At 38.9% G+C, this 21,839-nt stretch overlaps 3 protein-coding genes across 3 annotated transcripts; all 3 read right to left on the bottom strand.

Moving 5' to 3' along the window:
• Positions 1–987: 987 nt before the first annotated feature.
• Positions 988–3,344, bottom strand: LOC112171994 (fructose-bisphosphate aldolase 1, chloroplastic). Its single transcript, XM_024309146.2, has 6 exons — positions 3,071–3,344; positions 2,500–2,769; positions 2,275–2,384; positions 2,068–2,158; positions 1,599–1,868; positions 988–1,503 (listed from the first exon to the last, which is right to left on the bottom strand). Exons 1-6 carry the CDS (start codon positions 3,242–3,244, stop codon positions 1,225–1,227), a joined length of 1,194 nt encoding a protein of 397 aa, XP_024164914.1. The 5' UTR covers positions 3,245–3,344; the 3' UTR covers positions 988–1,224.
• A 727-nt stretch (positions 3,345–4,071) lies between these two features.
• LOC112171104 lies at positions 4,072–6,310 on the bottom strand. The gene is made up of 2 exons (XM_040508748.1): positions 6,056–6,310; positions 4,072–4,987 (listed from the first exon to the last, which is right to left on the bottom strand). Exons 1-2 carry the CDS (start codon positions 6,063–6,065, stop codon positions 4,269–4,271), a joined length of 729 nt encoding a protein of 242 aa, XP_040364682.1. The 5' UTR covers positions 6,066–6,310; the 3' UTR covers positions 4,072–4,268.
• A 1,486-nt stretch (positions 6,311–7,796) lies between these two features.
• LOC121049986 lies at positions 7,797–8,739 on the bottom strand. The gene has a single exon (XM_040508496.1). It carries the CDS (start codon positions 8,286–8,288, stop codon positions 7,797–7,799), a length of 492 nt encoding a protein of 163 aa, XP_040364430.1. The 5' UTR covers positions 8,289–8,739.
• Between the last annotated feature and the right edge of the window lie 13,100 nt (positions 8,740–21,839).

The following is a 21,839-nucleotide window of genomic DNA, read 5'->3' as shown; positions in this document are numbered from 1 at the left end:
GACTCACAGGTTCAAGTATCTAATTTTTTATCGGGTTTCTTGTCTACCAATTCTCGCCTTTTATTCAAGAGGAACTCAAGGGCGAGTTCTTTTATAGTGGAGGAGAAAGATGTAGGACGAGAATGAGTCTGGTTTAGCTGAAAAACTAGAAAAATAAAGAAGCGACGTGAAATTAAGAAGAGTAATTTATGATTAATTTCATTATTAAGAAGCCTATTTGAATACCAATTTCCAATATTCAAATCATTCTTCTTAATGTAGAGACGCTTCTTTCTTTTCGAAATTCTTTGTTAAAATTGGCCGAAATCTCGTCCTACATCAGTCAGAAACTCGAAAACATGTTTCTCCCATCTTCGAAGACACTTGCCACCAACCCTTCACACGAACTGACAAAAATCGGTGTTGATTGAGTCGAAACTATCATAAAAAAGATGGTATATTTTGTTTCTTAGACAAAAACACCACCACAACTACCAAACCTCGAAACTCATCAGAGTTCCACCATGGATGTGTGCCATTAGGTGTAGAGAAACCACCATCAAAGGGATACATCCACCACCACTATACCCAACAAAGACAAACAACTTTCACTCCAGACCGTCGAGACTTTCGAAACACCCAAATGAACCTCTGATCAAACAAATCTTCTATTGACCAAGGCCGCCACCACTTCCACCACCAAAGACACTTGATCAGACAAACACGTCAATCGTAACACTGTGGCTCAATGCCGATCACAGTAGCAAACCATAAACCATAAGGGCTAGAAACCCCAAAAGTGAAACACTAGAACTTATGATAAACGAGAACCACGGGAAGAAAGAGAAACGAGGCCCTAGTGCTAGCTCAACCCAAAATCCACGATCTAAAATCATGGTGGAATCTGCTTGCCAAGCAAACCATCGCAGAACAAGGGACAAAACACAGTTATCTTACACCTAATCATTTTAATTTCCGGTGAATATTAATCATTAGAGAAGCTTTGGGTTCAGAATTCAGACTTTAAGCATTTAAATATATGATTAGGAAATAAACACTAGCTAAACTCATCATCAAGAAGCTTATTAAGTTGCTAGAAGTACATGAAATGATCATGAACAAAAATAGTCTTTCATGGGCTATAAACCGATACACACATTTAACAGAACCTAGTCTTCATTCCTCCAGCATCATGATAATCTTTACTGTCGGTTGTTCATCATCTATAGCATTGGCACCAACGTTCTAGTACACGTAGCCCTTGACGAACAATTCTTTCTTTGCCTCCTCTGATTCTCCTTCTCCGGTGTACTTTCCGAGCTGAGCAAGAGAGTTGGCCTTGGCACGGATAAGTAGTGCCTCCTGAGCGGCCTTCACGTTCTCTGGTCGGCCTCCCCATGTCTTCAGGCAAGTGTTCTGGAGAGCTCTGGCATAGGAGAATGACACATGCCACGGGTTTGGTGATTGGTTCATTGCATTCAAGTTCAGGGTTGCCTCAACCTCAGATTGTCCACCAGACAAAAACTGCTCAACAAAACACAGTCCCAAGATATTAGCACACGAAACATAAAAGTTTGAAAAACACGTGTTAATTTTTGGGGAGTTTTTGTGAGACTTGCCATGATTCCAGGGACTGCTGGGGGGATTCTCCTGTGGAGGAGCTTGAGGGTGTAGTCGGCAACCTGTTCCGGGGTGGCTCTTTCCTTGCACTCAGCTCCAGGAGTAACCATACTAGGCTTGAGGAGGATACCCTCAAACAAGACATTGTTCTGGGCAAGGTAGAAGAAAACCTCAGCCCACACTGCTTTAGCAACTTCGAAGGTCCTGTCAATGCCGTGCTCACCATCAAGCAAGATCTCTGGCTCTACGATTGGGACCAATCCACTTTCCTATAGAATCAATAAGCCAACCTTTCTCAATCAGGAACATATCCTAACTAGACAGAAATATCAAGCAATCTGATAGAGTAATTAATCAATAAATTTTCAAAAACGTTGTCAAAAATAATTATTGACTGCCAACTAATTCAAGAAAACATGTATAACATCAAGTAATGTTCTCTTGCGACACAACTAGCATTTCTCTTACTTGAGAAATGGCAGCGTAGCGAGCGAGACCCCAGGCTGCTTCCTTTACTGCAAGAGCGGATGGACCATTGGGAATGCTCACAACAGTACGCCTAGTTCATCAAAGTATACCGCGATTATGTTATAGCTAGCTTTATCTCAATCATGAGGTCACAAATTATGGTATGGCCAAAAACATATGGTGAAATTGTTGAGATTTGATCCATACCATTTGGCGAAACGAGCTCCCTGTTGGTAGTAAGCAGCTGTGCGAGAAGCAAGTCCATCAAGACCTTGGCACCATGACTCATTGTTGGAACCAGCGAGGGGCACCAAACCCTATTGTTATCAACATCATTATCTTATCAGCATATGCAGCTATCATGAGATTAAATTTTGCTTGCAGCTAGCTTGCTTAATTACAGTACGTAGATATTTTATTACAGTGGCTCACCTTGTCAACTTTGATCCCAGGGACGATGCCTTGCTCAACGAGCACATCCACAATCTTCTTACCATCAACAGTGGATTGGTAGAGAGTCTCCTCGAAAAGAATGGCACCAGAGACGTAATTGCCAAGGCCAGGGACTGACACAAGGAGGGTACGGTAGGCTTGGCGGTTAGCCTCAGTGTTCTCTAGCCCAATTGAAGCCAGACGCTTGCCACAGGTTGCATTGGATTCATCCATGGCCAAAATTCCACGGCCGGGGGATGCAACAGTTTTCTAAACCAACCAAAAACAAGCAAACATCAATTCAAATCCTAACAGAGCTTGTATCTTGTTTATTATCATAACATTATCGATAAGTACATGTCTAATCTTTATTCACTGTCTAGAGCATGTTCAGTTAATATTTACTTGTCAAACAGCTTGACATGTTATGTTATGTTGTAAGTTTACTACATGGTCAGGAATATATTCAAGCTTGTATAAGCTAAGAGCAAGACATAAAGGCATGCATATCTTTCGGAAAGCAATAATATATGTTACATAATGAGTTGAAATGTTGTAAAAGATAACATACAGCGGTCTTGACAAGTTCATCAGCATATGAAGCACGAATGGTAAGACCAGATGTGGCTGTAGGATGGCATCTGACGACGGATGAGACAGACGGCTGGCGGAGGAGGGTCTGGCCTTTCACCCACTCAGATTTGTCAAGAACTGGAGAAGACTTGAGTAGAGATGCAGATGCCATTGCTTGCTGCAGTGTAACTTAGCAGCGCTTTGAGAGTGCAGTTATAAAATAAAATATAATCTTATCTCCTGCAAAGCGCTCTTGTGCTCTTTGCCACACATGCACTCAATCTCCTGTATTTATAACTGTCCTATGTATTATCAAAGATGTCCAATTTGAGGCTGTTATGTGATGGCCAATTCCAGTCCGCCATTTGGATGATAACTTGCTGACTTGGCATCTGCATACGTGGTTCAGACGTGAGGGTTTTTGCTCACCTTGTAAAAAGGGTGGATTATTGTCTAGAAAAACCCATGATATTGTTTCTCTTCTGCTTAGCAAAGAGACAAGTGAATGACGCTTGCAATGGGAAAAGGTCCAAAATAGACTTGGCATAAGAGATTCCTCTCCAAATTGGCAAGTAAATATGAGGTTGGTATATCATCTCTCTTGCTCGTTTGTTCCCTTCTTAGCGACTAATGGCTCTAGTTTAACATAGGGTTTGATTAGACTGCGATATTAACGTGGACGGTACATAACATCCCACATCGTTCTTTGACGTGATCGTGCTAGCGATTTTCCTTGCTACCTAGCTCCAATCTAATGGTCCTCACCAAGTACCTCAGTCATGGCTGATTTGCAATGCCAATGAGTGGTTAAGACCCTTCTAAAACTGACTTGCACAAAGCCACAAACAACCATTCTACTTGCTTCCATGAGACCTTTTGGCCAGATGTTGAACCACATGCTGTATTAGAGATACCCCCACCTAAAGAATTCATCTTCCATGAATGAGAATATTATCAATCTGCCGCATTCCAATAGTGAAACATAATGTGACAAAGGCATAAATGGAACTTCCAGAACTGCATTGGTAAAGTACTCGGTAATTCAATCATGAAACTCCGTTGATCTATAAACTGTTGGCTGAACTATACTGAATTAGGCCCCATCTATGTTCAGTGAAAATGTGCAACAGGAAGCTAACTGTCACGAGCACAACAACAATAATGAAAATACAAATCTAAACCAAACAATTAACTGTTCAACTGAAAATTTGATTCAAAGAAAGGTCAGCAATCCCAGCAATCAGATCATTAACTGAAGTTTCTTCCAAATTTTTATGTGCATCGGAATCAGCAAAACTTGATGGTAAGGATTGAGGCAATACTTCTTCAAGGGCGTTGTTCAACTGCTTAACGAGTTCATCTTCTTCTTCTGGAACTTCCAAATTCCAAACCTTGAATATATCCTCAGTTGAAGGCTCGATCTCAGGTGCCCAAGAATCCTTATTGACTCCTAATTCAAGGTTTTCAGTCACTCCCAACTCATCCTTGTAACCAGGCAAGAAGGGATTTCCCTCAAAAGTAAATGACTGCAAATCATAGGCCTTCTTGCTAATTGCAATATTGTCATTGGTTTGAACATCATCATTTAATGTCTCCAATTCTTCCCTAATAGAGAAGCGATTTGGTTCTGTCTCCTCACTAGAAGGATGAATCTCAATGTCTGTTTCCCCATGTAATTCATTACTTATCCCTGAAGAAGAGCCGAGTGATTCAGGATGAGAATCGAGGATTTCTACTAGTGCAGCTTTCAGAGAATTCCAGTTATCATCTGAAATATCAGATTCCTTAATCAGGCAGGAATCAACCCAAGCAATGTCTTCTGGAGAACCTACCTTGCCTTTCTGAGTAGACTCGAGGGAATCATTAATGTGAGAAGAAATAGTGTTTTCCATAACTTCATCTCCAGTGTCCATAGCTACAAATATTTGAGGAACAATGTCAGTGGAAATAAGTACAAGTCATAATTGATTGTTGTAAATGCAAAACAATGATCATATATATTAGATGTTCAAAAACAAGTTTTCATCATCCTGTTCCATTCTGTCACGAAAGTTTAGACCAATACATATATACCAAAAGCAACAGACGAAGCTTCTCGTGTGTAATTCTGAGTGAAAACAAGAACCAGTGACAATCAATTTGGACAAATTTCAGTGTGATGACCTGATCTATCTAAGACCCTTTTGAACTGTCACTCCAATACCGGCCAGAAAGCTTCGCACATAGTTTTTACATATTCAAGTATTAACCAAAACTAAAACATAAAGACCAGAAGCTGATACAACAGCCAAGCATGCATACAATGGAATGCTGGGGCACTTGGCCAAACATGTTGATTGGAAAAGAGTACCTTTTGAGTCATATTTTCGAACTAAATATGCCGAGAGGAGTAATGGAAGAGGTATTCAACTTCGTTAATATTCTAACACCAATCATTTACTCATGCTTCAGAAGGACTGTCTAGGTTGAGGGCAAGATACATCAAGTGAATACACTCAGATCAACCGTAAAAGTCCCCAACTTTCCAACATAATCAGCAAAACAACTCGATTATCTAAAGAAAGTTATGACTGGATAAATGCTCATATATCAAATCTCCAACTATCCCAATTGGAACAATATCCCTGTTTCTCATAAGCTTCAACAACAATGCTTGTATCGAAACAACGAAGACTGATATCCAAGTAGATCATTCAAATTTCAACAAATGCAATCATACATACATACAAGTAAGGACCATTTGACTCTTTTTGCTTGTATAAATTTTGGGCTACTGTTCTTTGCAGGAGAATTATTGATATTTCGAATTAACCAATCCTCAGTCCTCATTTCAGACTCAAACGCAGACAATAGAGATCGTACAAACTGTTCCGAATTTAAAATAGTAAACCCTAAACCCTTACGGGGGGAAGTTGCAGGAATATGAAAACTAAACAAAGAAAGAGATGAAGAGAGCTTTTGGGGACGAAAAGCTTAAGCGTACCTTCTGCCATTGGAGACCCTAATTCGGAGCTACAATTTTGGGGAAGAAGAAGACGGAATCTTTGGGAAGGAGAAGAATCAAGAAACCCTGTAAATTGTTCTGATGAAGAATTGAAAATTCAGGAACTGATTAAGTAATTTATCTTGGGTTCTGTTCACTGTAAACGACCCCGTTTTACTCATCTCCTGTGCGACAAAAGCACTACCCGGTCTTCCGTACTTTTTTTTTTTTCCCCTTCTCTCTCTCTTTCTTTCATTCTTTCTTTCTTTAAAGGAACGTGGGTCTCATCTATTAACGAGAGAGTGAAAGTAGATAACGTTACACAATGAGTCATTCATATTTGGGTTACGTCAAAATTGAGTCATGTCTAGAAAATTCTAAAGTAATCTAATGTAACATCACTAAGAGAATAGGCTCAAACTAACCAGTAACATAACACTAGTAAGAAGAGTTCCAAAACAAATCAAGAACAAACTCTAATTTATTCATGTTTATGAAAAACCTCATTGTTTGGATATGAATTTAGCAACTTCAGTATACGGCCATTTTGAGAGTTGACCAAAGAGACGTAGGGTCATACGCTCGAGATGAAGGTGTCGCTCGACCGAGATAATAGCTTTTGAGTCATACGACTGAGAAGAATGTGTCATTTGGTCACTCGGCCAAAGATTAAGATTTTGGGTTGGATGACCCAAATATCAGTGAAGTGGATCATACAGCCATGTATTTGGATAATCCAAGTTCAAATGGGTGAATGGACAAATGGGCTGAGAGAATGACTAAGAGTGTTCCACCAAACCCAAATAATAATTTCGATCGAGGAGTCCGTTCGAGGAAGGAATCCTCACAAGCATAGAGTTCGAGTCAATTAAGGATTTCAATTGTAAAGATTCCGGATATCGGCCAAATCATGACATTTATGGACGAATCAATCCGAAAAGAAAGATAAATCCTACTTAGATTTCACGCTTGGAGAGCAAGTTAGCCTAGATATTTTGATATGTATATTCAAGAGCTTTAAACTCATTGTAAAGGGTACCACACAAACAAATCAATATACAAAACTTTACTCAATTATATTCTCTCATAGGTACTTTGCTTGCAATCTTACTTTCATAAATTTGATTCATTTCTAGCATTTTACTTTTATTTCTGCACTTTACATTCAAGCATTTTACTTTCTTGTTCATTTATTTTATATGCACTTTAATTTCCGCACTTAGGAGTATTTCGTAACTTATTAGAAATCTTCGTTCATCGATCTCCTTTGGCTAGTCCGATTTAGATCGATGCGATTCACTGTTCACACACACATCACTTCACAATGCTTTGAAAATCGAGTCCACTTCACTTTCGTCTTTACCGTGATTTGCGAGTATCTTCACCCGATAGACCTCTCACTTGTCACTTGAACCTTCAAGCTCACTCAAGAAACGTGATAGAATATCCCGGTCAAGATTAACGCCTAATCAGAGTCCTTGTAACAGAGGTATTAGAACCTAGCGGCCAAGACGGTTTCTTCCTCGGCTTATAATCATTTGATAAAAGTCAGAAACAAGCATATAATTCATAACAAACCTCGCTTGCCTATCTAGCCGCCAGTTGGGACGCCCGCGTAATCCAGAAGGACGATTCAACCGCAAGCCTCTCGGCCCTTATTTCTACCATGACAAATTTGGGGCAAACATCTTTTGGCATGTCTAGTGGGACCTAAACACTAAGGCGTCATTGTTTGAATGCACTAGAACCCATACTCAGTGTATGAAGGAAATACTTGCCTTGAGTGCAACCAAATCGGCCATACATTTATCAAGAGTCCGAAAAGAAATTTTACAAAAGTAAATGACTGCAAATCATAAGCATTCTTGCTAATTGGAATATCGTCATTGGTTTGAACATCATCATCTAATGTCTCCAATTCTTCCCTAATAGAGAAGCGATTTGGTTCTGCCTCCTCACTAGAAGGATGAATCTCAATGTATGTTTCCCCTTGTAATTCATTACTTATCCCTGAAGAAGAGCCGAGTGATTCAGGATGAGAATCGAGGATTTCTACTAGTGCAGCTTTCAGAGAATTCCAGTTATCATCTGAAATATCAGATTCCTTAATCAGGCAGGAATCAACCCAAGCAATGTCTTCTGGAGAACCTACCTTGCCTTTCTGAGTAGACTCGAGGGAATCTTTAATGAGAGAAGGAATAGTGTTTTCCATAACTTCATCTCCAATGTCCATAGCTACAACTATGTGAGGAACAATGTCAGTGGAAATAAGTACAAGTCATACTTGATTGTTGTAAATGCAAAACAATGGTCATATATATTAGATGTTCAAAAACAAGTTTTCATCTTCCTGTTCCATTCTGTCACGAAAGTTTAGACCAATACATATATACCAAAGGCAACAGACGAAGCTTCTCGTGCATAATTCTGAGTGAAAACAAGAACCAGTGACAATCAATTTGGACAAATTTCAGTGTGGTGACCTGATCTATCTAAGACCCTTTTGAACTGTCACTCCAATACCGACCAGATAGCTTCGCACATAGTTTTTACATATTCAAGTATTAACCAAAACTAAAACATAAAGACCAGAAGCTGATACAACAACCAAGCAATGCATACAATGGAATGCTGGGGCACTTGGCCAAACATGTTGATTGGAAAAGGGTATCTTTTGAGTCATATTGGAGCGTTAATAAATTTAATAGAAACCCCAAGTAAGCTAATTTCGAACTATATATGCCGAGAGGAGTAATGGAAGAGGTATTCAACTTTCTTAATATTCTAACACCAGTCATATTTACTCATGCTTCAAGAACTGTCTAGATTGAGGGCAGGATACATCAAGTGAATACACTCGGATCAACCGTAAAAGTCCCCAACTTTCCAACTTAATCAGCAAAACAACTCGATTATCTAAAGAAAGTCATGACTGGATAAATGCTCATTTATCAAATCTCCAACTATCCCAATTGGAAGACTAGTCCTGTTTCTCATAAGCTTCAACAACAATGCTTGTATCGCAGCAAAGAAGTAAATCATTCAACAAATGCAATCATTATACACACACAAGTAATGACCATTTGACTCTTTTTGCTTATATAAATTGGGCTACTGTTCTTTGCAGCAGAATTAATGATTCTTCAAATCAACCAATCCTCAGTCCTCGTTTCAGACTCAAACGTAGACAAAAGAGATCACACAAACTGTTCCGAATTTTAAATGGTAAACCCTAAACCCCATTATGATGGGAATTGCAGGAATATGAAATTATATAAAGAAAAAGATGAAGAGAGGTTTTGGGGGACGAAAAGCGTAAGCGTACCTTCAGCCATTGGAGACCCTAATTCGGAGCTACAATTTGAGGAAGAAGAAGACGGAATCTTTGGGAAGGAGAAAAAGCAAGAAAGCACTGAGGGTGGGCGGTTAACGAGGTCCAAATGTAAATAAAAAAATCCTTCATTTCAGAAACAGATTTATTTTGGGCTCTCTTCAGTGCAAACGACTACGTTTTTCTTGTCTCCTGAATATAAAAGAAAAAAAAAAATTGGTTAAGGAGTGCGGGTGAAATGAAAATAGATAATGTTACGGAACAACTCATCAACATTTGAGTCACGACAAGATGCAGCCATGTCTAGTAAACTACTGTAATACAACTCAAGAACTAACCCTAATTTATTCATGTTTCTAAAAGACCCCATACGTAGAGAGTATCTCAAAATCTTAGAAAATTGTCAGATTGAGTAAGTTGCATCGTGACACTAATCACATCATAGAGACTTCGCTTAAGTATATATGAACCCTAGCTAGCAATCTCATCGCTGCTGCCATACTAAACATCAATCCACTATCACTGCCAACATCATGGAGACTAACCCGAGGCTGGATTATATGACCATCAAATCTAATAGTCAGCCACGATTAACAATCTGTTTGTACCTATGTTTTAGAAAATCGCTCATAAAGATAAACCTTTGGCCGATAGATGAGGAAATTTTGGTGTTTTTATTGTTAGTATCTAAAAAAAAAAAATCATTTTTATGAGATTTTATTAGATATTAGTTTTTAGAGAAGAAATTGGAAGGGAAAGAAATAAAGCAATAATTATTTATCAGAATAAACTAATATCGAGATTTTACTGAATTTGAAGGCATTGAAGACAATATTGCATAATTAAGAACACCTCAAGGGAATGGCTTGATTAACAACAATGTAATAACCAATAGTTGTTCAATAATATCGGGACTTTCTCTCTCGCTCTCTCCCTCTCGTGTTTGAGATCATTGTTGTGCGGCGCCTCTTGAATGGCTGTCTATCTTGCTTCAATGACGGCTCGACTCGCGACGAAACTGTCGCTCAAAGACGGCGAAGTGCCGGTGAATCTCGCCAATCTCCACTGCCCTTGCAAAGGGTTTCTGACTCCTCAGTTTTTCCTGGTTGGAAGGTTAAATAATGTCAGGGCGGTGATCTTGGGTTCCTACTGGAGTGCAGTCCAATCCACGTGGCAGCTCTCAGTATCGGTGGATGTGCATGCTCGTGGAGACCTTTTTCTCTTCACGTTCGCAAATGAATCTGATCTCGAAATGGTGAAGAAGGAGGTCCATGGGATTTTCAAAGGGCGACGATTCTTCTCACTGACTATGACGACTTTTCCAAAATTGATGCTATTCCTCTGGATTTTTTGTGGATCTGGGTGGAGATCTTGGGCTTGCCTCTGGTCTTTATGACCACTGTGACCTCTAGCTTGATCGGCGAAACAATTGGCCCGATCTTACAAGTGGATAACCCTGAGATCGGGCGTGGTATAGCACAAGTCTTGGTTATTCTCCCTCTGAATGACCAGGTTCGCTTGGACCGTCATGTGCGAGTCTCTTTGGCGGACGTGTTCACCCTATAGTTCATATGTGAGCGGCTGTTGGGACGCTATAGGGAATGCTCCATGTTTAACCGTTGTGGAGCTCGTTATCCTCGAAGGCATTAGGTGGAAGAACTGGCGGCGACATGTGGATCAGGTTTGACTAACCCGGCAGCTCCTACCCTAGTTTTTAGGGCTAATATTCCACTGACTCTATCGTGGACCCTCTTCCCTCATCTTCATATTCTTAATCTACTGCATGCGCAAGGGGAAGAAAGGAATCACAATTCAAGCTCTCCCTGATGGTTCAGTGAAGCTAATTAGTTTTTTTGGTGTCTGCCGTCAAAGGGAGGACGACAAAGAAGATGATTGCAAGCAAGTCAAGCATAGTTTGGCTCTAGTTCAGGCCACGCTTCAACTTGGGAATCTGGGGTTCATTTGGTCCTCAGAGGGTTTGTTTGAGGTTACAATTACCTAGGAGGAGAAGGGTAGAAACTAGAAAGAAGAAGGGCAAGCCTCGAGGTCCCCGGAGTGACCCTAAGCCAGTGGTGAGCTCGAAGGGAGGTAAGTCGATTGCAACCAGCTCGGTTATGTGGATATGGTGCAGGTTCCCCTTTCCCAGGAGAACTAGGAAGGTAGCTTAATATGCATTATTCTGACCCTTTGCTTACCCTGGGTTGATTTGTAGAGAGCTACACCATGAGGGTCACTAGGCCCCAAGCTTGTCAAAACAGTTACTTAGGGTATGGGTAATGTAATTGCAGTAGGTTAGATTTCTTTTGTTGCATTATTTCTTTTATGGACATTGTCTTTGCATTTTCTTTTCTACGGTGTTGATACCGATGATAACCATGAACTCGGACATGATAGAGGATTAATAGCATTGATTGAAGGAAATGAGGTCAATGAGAATTTAGCTTGGATATGGAACTCCCAAGCATTGGAATCAGGAACCCTTGGTGAAGTTGTAGTTATAAGCTAAATATAGCTATCTTTAATTTCTAGTTTGTATAATTAGTCTTTCTGTTTTCCCTTCCTTATCCTATAAAAGGTAGTTCTCTTTTCGGTTGTAAGGAGACTTGATCATTATCAGAAATAATATTCAAATTGGATAAGAGTTCTTCCCATTTATTGTATTCAAACTCTTATCTCTTACGTGGATTCCTAGATTGGCAAGTTTTGCTCTTATATTCTTGGTGGATTCCTTAGAGTAGCGAGCATCAGTTTCTTCCGCTGTGATTTTCTGGCATCAGTTTTGGTATCAGAACAAGAACCTACAGCAACCTTTCGTGACTACTGGTCGTGGACGAGGTCTACATGGGAGATGAGGTGAAGTGTGTCCGACTCGAGAAAGAGACCTTCGTGATGTTCAAATAGCTAAACTTTAAAGACAAGTACAACAACTGCATGAGCAACTTGCACGGTTTGATACTCGGGAGCAAGAAAGCTCTCATCAAGATTCTTCAAAAGAATCTGCTGATGGTGACAATACAAATCCCTTTTACCATCATTCCAATGAAGTTGAGCGACCTCGGTATAGTGAAAGAAATAATGAATTCCAGCTGCTAGGTTACAATTTCAAAGTAGACATTCTAGAATTTGGTGATAAGCTACATGTTGAAGAGTTCATCATTTGACTCTGAACAGTGAAAGAGTTTTTTATTACAAAAATTTTGCTGAGGAAGGAAAGATAAAGCTAATGGCCATAAAGCTTACCAAGCATATGCTTCAAACTGGTGGGAACACTTGAAGAAGCAAAGGGCTCGCGAAGGCAAAAGTATAATCCTAACTTGGAGCAAGATGAAGAACGAGTGGAAGAAGAAATTTCTGCCCCAAAACTATATGCTAGATTTTTTCCTTTGAATTTTAGAAGTTTAAATAGAGGAATCTGTTCGTAGAAGAGTTCATTGAGGAGTTTGAAAATCTCAAAATGATTGCAATATTGATGAGCCAGAGAAGCAGACCATTGCTAGTTATCTTGGTGGGATGCGTAAGAAAATCTCCAACATTGTTCAATTGCAGCAGTACTGGTCTTTTAATGATGTGGTAAAACTTTTTTTTGAAGGTTGAGAAACAATTTAGGGAGAACTGAAGCAATGAAAATGAAACATGAAATAGAGAGAGCTCTGTGAAATTTGCATGCAATGAGAAGAGAGCTCCAGTTGTGAATTCTAGTTCTAAGCTAGAGGCGGTTCCAAAGTCATTTGGCAATCCCGACTTGACTGACAGTAAAGCTCAACTGCAGTTCGTTGTTTCAAATGTCAAGGATTGGAACATATTGCCTTAGAGTATCCTACTCACAGAATTGTATCACTTGTGGTAGAAATGGAGAAGAGTTCCGAATAAGGCATTTTCGGAAACAATGGACCCATTTTTGATGAAGAAATCACTTAAGGAGATTAAGGAACAAGATTGGTGGTTAGTCGCAGCCTAATTAAACACTGCCCTTACGGAGGAAGACTAGTCGTAGAAAACAACTATGCCTACAAGATGAGGCCTAAAGCAAATGATCATTTTAAAGTACTCTAGCGCATCAACAACAATGCCTACAAGGTATACTCCCTGAAAACTATGGTGCCCAAGCAAATTTTAACGTTGCAGATCTTTCGCCATACTATGAGAATGGTTGTGAAGCAAATGATACCAAGTACGACTCTAAACCAGGACATGACAGAGGATTAGTAGCATTGATTGAAGGAAATGAGTTCCAAGGAGCATTTAACTTGGATATGGAATTCCAATTAAGAACCCTTGGTGAAGCAACAATCAAAAGCTAAATATAGTTATCTTTAATTTCAAGTTTAAATAATTAGTCTTTCTGTTTTTCGTTCCTTATCCTATAAAAGGTTTCGGTTGTAAGCAGACTTGATCATTATCAGTAATAATATTCAAATTGGAGAAGAAGTTCTTCCCATTTGTATTCAAACTATTATCTCTTAGGTGGATTCCTAAAGTGGTGAGTTTCGCTCTTATCTTCTTGGTGGTTTCGTTGGAGTGGTGAGCATCAGTTTCTTCTGTTGTGATTTTTCAGCATCAAATGTACTAATGAATAAATTAAGCAATGGATGTAATTGAAGGATGCTTGGATCCTTTTAGCTTTAACTAGTACAGCCATATGATTTTTATCAATGAACACTATGCCACGAAAGCTATCAGACGACAGAGGAGGTCTGTCGTCTGATAAAAAAAAATTTGTTGTCTAGTACAGTGCCGTCTCTTGGGGGTATCAAATGACAGATTTCCTCTGTTGTCTGATTTTTCAGAAACAGAAAGTTTTCAAGTCATCTGTTGTCTGATTAAACCGAAGACATGTGTTTGATGAATTCTAACGACAATTATCTGTTGTTTTTAATGACTTCCATTAACAATTTGTTGTTGTTTGTTCTGTATTCTAATAACAGTTATCTATTATTTAAACTACCAACACAAGACAATTATTTGTTGTTGTACATTCATTTAAGATACAATTATATGTTGTTATTTTTGTTCTGAGTCAACTAAAGTTATATATGTTTGTCTTTGTTTTTATTGTAAGGCCACAAATTTTTGTTGTTTGAGTGGGAAAATAACTAACAGTTAACTGTTAGTTAAACTACTAACACAAGACAATTATTTGTTGTTCTACATTCATTTAAGATACAATTATATGTCGTCGTTTTTTGTTTTGAATCAACGAAAGTTTATATATTTTTGTCTTTGTTTTTATTGTAAGGCCACAGTTTTCTGTTGTTTGAGTGGAAAAATAACAATAGATTGTTCCTGAATTATGTTGTTCTTAAGTAGCTCCAACAACATATTTTGACTTTGATTTAGTGGTTGCATGGTATTTTAGATGTCACATTTGTATTCCTATTAATTAGGATGTATTCTAGAAACCGCACAATTGGCATATATTATTCAATATGTCATTAATTACAACCAACATATACATTCATAATTGCTTCATACATAAACCTAATGAGCATCAGTTCAAAACATCGAGCAAAAAACTACTGTCTAGAGCAACTATACTAATCTAGAGCGATATGTAGCAAATTAAGCTTTAATTTAGCCAATTACGTAACAGCTTTGATTCTTCAAGCGGATAATCCTCCCGATATATCAGCTAATTGAGGCATCAAAGTTTTGAAAAGAAGACAGCCATTTTTCCATATAATTCTTGCAATCTGTAGACAACATAAACACAGAAATTTAGCAAAGATGACATATTTCAAGAGCGAAACTTAGTATAGAACCATAGATCACATTCAACTGCCTTATGTTCAGAACAAGAATTGACACTTGTTTACATTATAACTATAGACATTCAATTAATAAAGCTAACTGTGTGCACAAAAAGTGAAGCTAGAAATGCCAAATTGCCAAGGATTATCATATTCAATAAAAGAAGCAAAAATACCACGAAGCGCAAAACCATAACCCAGCTACCAAAAACAATGCAACAAGCTTGCAAGCTGGAAATAATTTCTATAGTTACAGAATTTCCAAAATATATGTTCTCTTGTTTAACAAAATCTCAGACTAAGAAATAATCAATGAAATCTTGCAAGTCCTACCTTGACATTAAACACACTAAAAATTTAAGTAACCACAAGTAGGGAAAGAGTAAAAATTCATAGTTAGAGCAAACAAGAGCTGCTAAGGAAATGAAGCCATTAATGGAGCAAGATGTCTGCAACTGCACAATATATTCAAGTTAAGGAACCAAATGACAAAAATTTAACAGCCACATCAACTCACCAAGCACTTAGACAACATCTAGGAGAATTCCATGTTTGTTGACACTGTAAGAACAAGTCTAATAATCAGGTTGGTTCCACAGCAGCCCACTCACTCTGGACTACCCTTGAGCGTCGCCTTGCCAAAACTCATTATTCACAAAACTCAAAAGGGTATGAAGCAAAACTCAATGGAGAAAGAAGGGATTATCAAGATCAATCAAAACTTAAAATGGAATGGCAAATGAACAAATGTATTGGTCATAAAATTCATACCTCATTTCCTTGAGCTTTCTTTCTCGTCTCCTCTTGAACCTTTTCCTTGACAAGTTGACATGAGTCCATATACACATCCGAAACCCACATCAAGGCACCCACATTGGAACGCGGAACTCAGGCCAAGTGACTTTCATCAGGTTTTGATTTTTGATATATATCAAATTTAGAATTCAAACTTAATTCAAATTCAATAGATATAAAATCAAGAAAAGCATAGCATCAGGAAAAAACAAATTTCAAATATAGAAGTCACTCACAGTCCTAAGCAAAAATAGAAAGAAAGGATACACACCAACGCAGCTCAAGGTGTCCAACCCCTTAACAAAATTGGGTGAAGGAGGCAAAGACTCGCGAGGCGGAAGAGAACCTTTTCGAGCGCTGGATTTGAACGATTAGAAACACTTGTTAATTGATAGATTCGGTCAATTGAAAATAAGTGTTATATAACACTTATTAATTGAAGCTAAATAATTAATCGAAAGGAGTAATTTCCAAAAATATATACCTAAATCTATAGATTATTGCACCCTTTCTAGACTTCCCCCGGCCCAATACATATAATTATACATATCCATAGAAAGATAAGAGTTGACTAATTAAAGATGCAAAAAAGGCAACTAATTAAAACTAACTTTTTCAAGCACGTAGGAACTAATACAGTTCTTAATTGCTTCCACTTTCTAGAAGCCTTGGCAAGAATGTGGCAATTTTCTAACTAGCCTCCACCAGAAAATTCTATATTTTATGTAAAAGAAAGTTCAATATTTTATGTAAGAAAGAAAGAAGCAATAAATTTGAAAACAAATAGCAGATATATTATAGTTCCATTATCCAAGGACTTCTTGTTAGATCAAATATGGACTTAACACATATCATTATAAAGTAATTGATGATTAGCTAAATGTCAAACCTAGTTTAACATTGATATAAACTGTAATCAATACTAGTAATATGCTATCACCCGAGCCTGGGAGGCTCACTCGTATGGCTATCATCTTCCCCTACTTCTTATATTATTTTTGACTAGAGGGGCTAATCCGATTTCCCTTAACCAGTGGGGGTAGCTTGTCTTTACGAGGTTCTCGATTTTTAAAAATAAATGTTTTACCATTGTTGCATGCATTGGGTTTTTAAAGAAATAAATGTGGGAAAGTATAAAGTCCCTATTCAAGTAAATCCCTAATTGTGTGTCTAGCCCAAACTCTAGGTTACTTGACCTAGTGGTAATAGGTTTTAATTAGAATAATCTAGATATTCTTATTCAATGTATGATTACCTTTTCTTGTATGATTCGGATTCTGTGCATTGTAATCCTTTATATAAAGAGGCCCCTATTATCAATGAAAATACACAATGATTTTCTCTCAATTCCCGTTTCTCTAAAACAGTCCCTTTGTTTTACAATTATTTATTTTGTCCACTCACGCTTAGGTTTTTATGTACTTTCCCCTGGGCCCTTTGGTTTCTAATGCCCAGTCTGCAGTGTAGATGTTCGGCTTTAGGAGTTGAGGCTTAGCACCACCGCTGCCATCTATCCTTCGTAGGTTACTTGCCAACCTACTTTGTTTATCGTTGTTCTTTTGGTTCTAGGCTACTCGGATTACCATGAGATTGTTGTATTATTATTGTAACCTATAACTTGGTTGTAATATGAGATACCTGGATAATTTTATTTCTCTAAATTGTGAAGTTGTTGAGTTTTGAGAGCAGGATGGCTCCGAGGGGTTGTGTAGGTGATTGTTTAGAAGTGTTGATTGGTTAACAAGTTTTTGGGTTGTCCACTTTGAGGAGAGGTTCTGCAGAATTTTTTGTAGGATTTTCTCGATAAGTGATCCCCGCAGGGCCACCTCGATTTCTGGGGTGAGATATTGGGGTGGGTCCTGATAGTTGGTATCAGAGTATTAGGTTTTCCGATTCCTTTCATTTTTGTTACCTTATGTGCTTGATGACACCTAGTGTCTTCCGAGGACCGCGGCGGTTCCCCATCATGTACTCTTTGATGCTAGTGTGTTAATTAGGTATATAAGGTAGTTCTCATAGTACATCTGATTTGTGAAGTCTACTAAATTATTTGTTTCTCAGGTGCTATGCCTCCTAGACGCCAACGACATGGGGAAACCCCTCCTACTATTGATGGGGGAGAAGCACCGAGGGGTTTTGCGGATGCTTTTGGACAGTTCTTTCGGCAGCTTGCTGTCGCACTCCCTGGTTCACGCACTGACTATACCATGGAGCGTGCTAGGAGACGCGGGGCTGAGACCTTTTCTATTGCCACCACACTTATGGATGCTCAGCGTTGGATTGACAGGATAGAAAGAGTTTTCACTCCGACAGACCTCCCCGAAAATAGGAAGGTAGGTTTGGTTGTGCAGTTTTTAGAGGACTCAGCTTGGCATTGGTGGCATGGTATTACCAGAGAGGTTGGAGATGCCAACCATCTCATATGGGATCAGTTTAAGGCCCATTTTCGTGAGCAGTACTTCAATGATGGCCACCTTAATAGAATGTAGGATCAGTGTATGAATTTAGAGAAGATGAGGGATCAGACAGTCCTGGAGTTTGAGCAGGAATTTACTACATTGGCTTACCACGTACCAGAATTGATACGTAGTGAGCAAAATAAGATCCGCAGATTTGTTATCGGACTCAGAAGTCAGTATAAGGCTATGTTAAGCACACCACACCGGAGTTTTGGAAAGGCAGTCTCCTTTGCTATGGACATCGAGTTGTCCTTACCTTCTGGTTCCCACCCTAGGGATTCTGGTGGCCCTAGCCAGGGTCCGGCTAAGAGAGCTACTTCTATAAATTGCATCAAATTTAAAGGGGCTAAAAAGAAAATTGCATTATAGATAAAGTTCAGAAGGAAAAGAAAGTGATAAAAATTTAAGCGCACTACAGAAAATATACTGCGGAAAAGTTAAAATTGTATTGAATTGTTGCATGAGTTGTGTTGTGTTGGTCTAGGACCCTTTACAATGAACTAGAAGGACCCACTTCAATGAGTTAGAGGGTCGTATTTATACAATGGGTGGTTCTAATTGGACTTCCAAATTTGATATTTGGGTTTCCATCTTTTTTAAATTGTTATTACATTTTGTCTGTAGAAAGAGAGAGGTAAAAAAGAAATAAGGACAAAGAGAGGTAAAAAAAAAAATGCTCTCCTTACCTCCTCCATTAATTAATACTAGAAATTGCCTACACCCAACGGGTGTGGGAGTTGTGGGTATTTTTATTTTGTTTATTATGTTTTGACACTTTTGTCTTAGATGAATAAAATGTTATTTTTGATTTTTTTTAATCTTTAAGGATTAAAAAGGTAAAAAAGAAAAATCAATTTTAGCTAACAAAGTCTCTTCTCTTAATAATAGCATAGATAAGTTTTTCTAAAATAATTAAGTAAAAATAATTAATTTCTATACATGATCCCCTCAGTTTTTTTTGAAGGGAAATACGACAAGCTTTATTAAGTGACACTAAAGAGTATGTGGAGCAATGCAAAAGCATCGAAAGAAAGCAATAAAATAAAACTGGATGCACGGGCGCATCTAAGTTTGAAAAGTAACTAGGGTATGACTAAATGCTTTCCGAAGATGACTAGAAGCGGAAAAGCCAAGAACTGCACTGCATATATCAACTTAGCATCAAAACTGTAGTAATAACTGTAACTAGGATTGGAACCGTAACTTGGGAGATACACCTCAAGAGAGTGAGGTGAGACCCCAAGAGGACAAAGGCAATTAAGGGTGTTGGACGTTAGAAATCGAACTCTCAAGAACAAGAACTAGGGGTGGGCACGGTGCGGTTTGAGGCCCAAATCGCAATCAAACCATTTTTTTCGGTTGGGCTATACATCAAACCACAACTGCATTACAAAAAGGTTGGACCGATTATTTCGGTTACACCATTTTTCGGTGCGGTGCGGGTCGGTTTCGATGTAGACCGGTTATTTATTTCAACTAGAAAGGGAGGCCTAAAGTCAGGCTTATTTTTAACTAACAATTTCAATAAGGTATAAACAAATTTTCAATACATTTAGAGTCCACACAAATCGGCAAATTTCACCCAAATATCAAGCAACTAGCAGAAACACCATGTTTGAACACTTAACAAACCCACACACACGCGCACGCACACACACAAATATATATATATATATATATATATATATATCAATTATCAAGCAAACATAGCAACTTATTACAAACTGAAAACCTAAACAAAAATGGATTTCTTATATATTACAAACCAACATTTCCATTAATGGAGAAATAATAAATAAAATGTAATTAAAATAAGTTCATGCGGGTCGGTTTAAATCAAGTTGTTTATGACCCGAAACCACAACCGAACCGCATAAAAGCGGTTCGGTGTGGTGTGACCATAAAATGATACTGTTTTAGTTTGGTGCGGTTACCGAACCACTTTTTTTGGTACGGTTCGGATCGGTAACCACAATTTCGGTATAAACTGCCCACCTCTAACAAGAACCATGAAACCGAGTCTCTAACCCTAAATTGAACTAGAGCCTGGATTAAACAGCAACAACCACTTGGGTCCTAAACATAGGCCCAAGAGTGCGTAGGCCTAGGATCCAAAGCCCACACACAACCAGCAAGGCCCAACCTACATACCCAGGCACATGGAGAAATTCTTTGGGTACCCAGACCACCTATACCACTCAGATTGGTTTCCCCAACCTTTCGCCGACACCACCCGACCACTGCTGCCAGTACACAGAGCACAAGTGCAATGACCAACTGTCACTAGAGGAAACAGAGGTGCGTCGGAAGAACAAAACAGCAATCCACTCATGAACAACCCATCGAAGACCACCAACTTAAATCACCCTTGCAACCCCGATCAGACCCTGTTGCTAACTAACTTTGGACTTTGTGATCGAGTATCGTCTCAACCTCCACTGTCACCATCTATCACCATCAGGCCTACCTAGTCCCCATCGCACTAACTTCTCCGTCCCAGCGAAAGAGACGATACAATTCTAGGATCCCAAAGTCGGATTTCCTCCCACAAACCATCTTTGGAGAAGAACCTCCTCTGGCGAGAATCCCTCAAGCAAATGATCTCCCAAGCAGATTCCCCACTCGCACTGCCATATAGTTTAGAGCAGCAATCCATTAAGAACCAGGTGCCACAACCTAAAGGTTGAACATAGGATAGACACGACATCAAAGAGGATGACAAACAAGCTTCACGAGGGAAAGGAGACTCATCAGAGGCCAAAGATCTCGACGAGAAAAACCCTAGAACTAGAGTTTGCTGCCGCCAGTAGAGAGAGAAACGAAGAGCTCTCATCAGCTTTTGATTTTGTTATAAATTCAAGTTGTATGAAAATGTAATGTTAAAAGTACATACATGGCGGCCCCCTCAGTTGATATAAACGTATATTCTTTTTTTATTTTTTTAATATAGGGCTGGTGTAGTGTTTTTTTAGAAGGAAAACAAACACTACAACTGAAAACCCCTAGAAATACCACACCCTAACTGATCTAAACTGAAAGCAGAACTGGCCGAGAGAGGAAGTTTGTTTCTCCAGATAGTTGGTTCAAACGCTTGGTGACCCAAGGAAGAACCGCATCTGCCACGAAGTTCGCCTCTCGAGGAACATGAGAGAGACTGATGTCCTCAAAGAAGGACGAGCTAATCTGAATGTCTCTAATCAAAGGTCTCAAACGCCAAGGGGGAGCATGAATCTTCTTGATGCAGTCAATGACCAGCTTTGAATCACCTTCAACAGAAATTTTGGATAAGTTGCTATGCAACGCCTGGAGGAGACCGTCTTTGAGGGCGCTACACTCTGCAACCGGCACAGAAGAGAAACCAATCTTTCTACTTCCTGCCACAATCGGAAAGCCTGAGTGATCTCTGATCACAAACCCGGCAGCTGCCATATTTGAGCCATCAACCGAACCAT

This window comes from Rosa chinensis, chromosome 6, assembly GCF_002994745.2.
Source record: "Rosa chinensis cultivar Old Blush chromosome 6, RchiOBHm-V2, whole genome shotgun sequence".
In the NCBI taxonomy this organism is placed as follows: domain Eukaryota; kingdom Viridiplantae; phylum Streptophyta; class Magnoliopsida; order Rosales; family Rosaceae; genus Rosa; species Rosa chinensis.
This window is presented reverse-complemented; position numbering and strand designations above follow the sequence as displayed.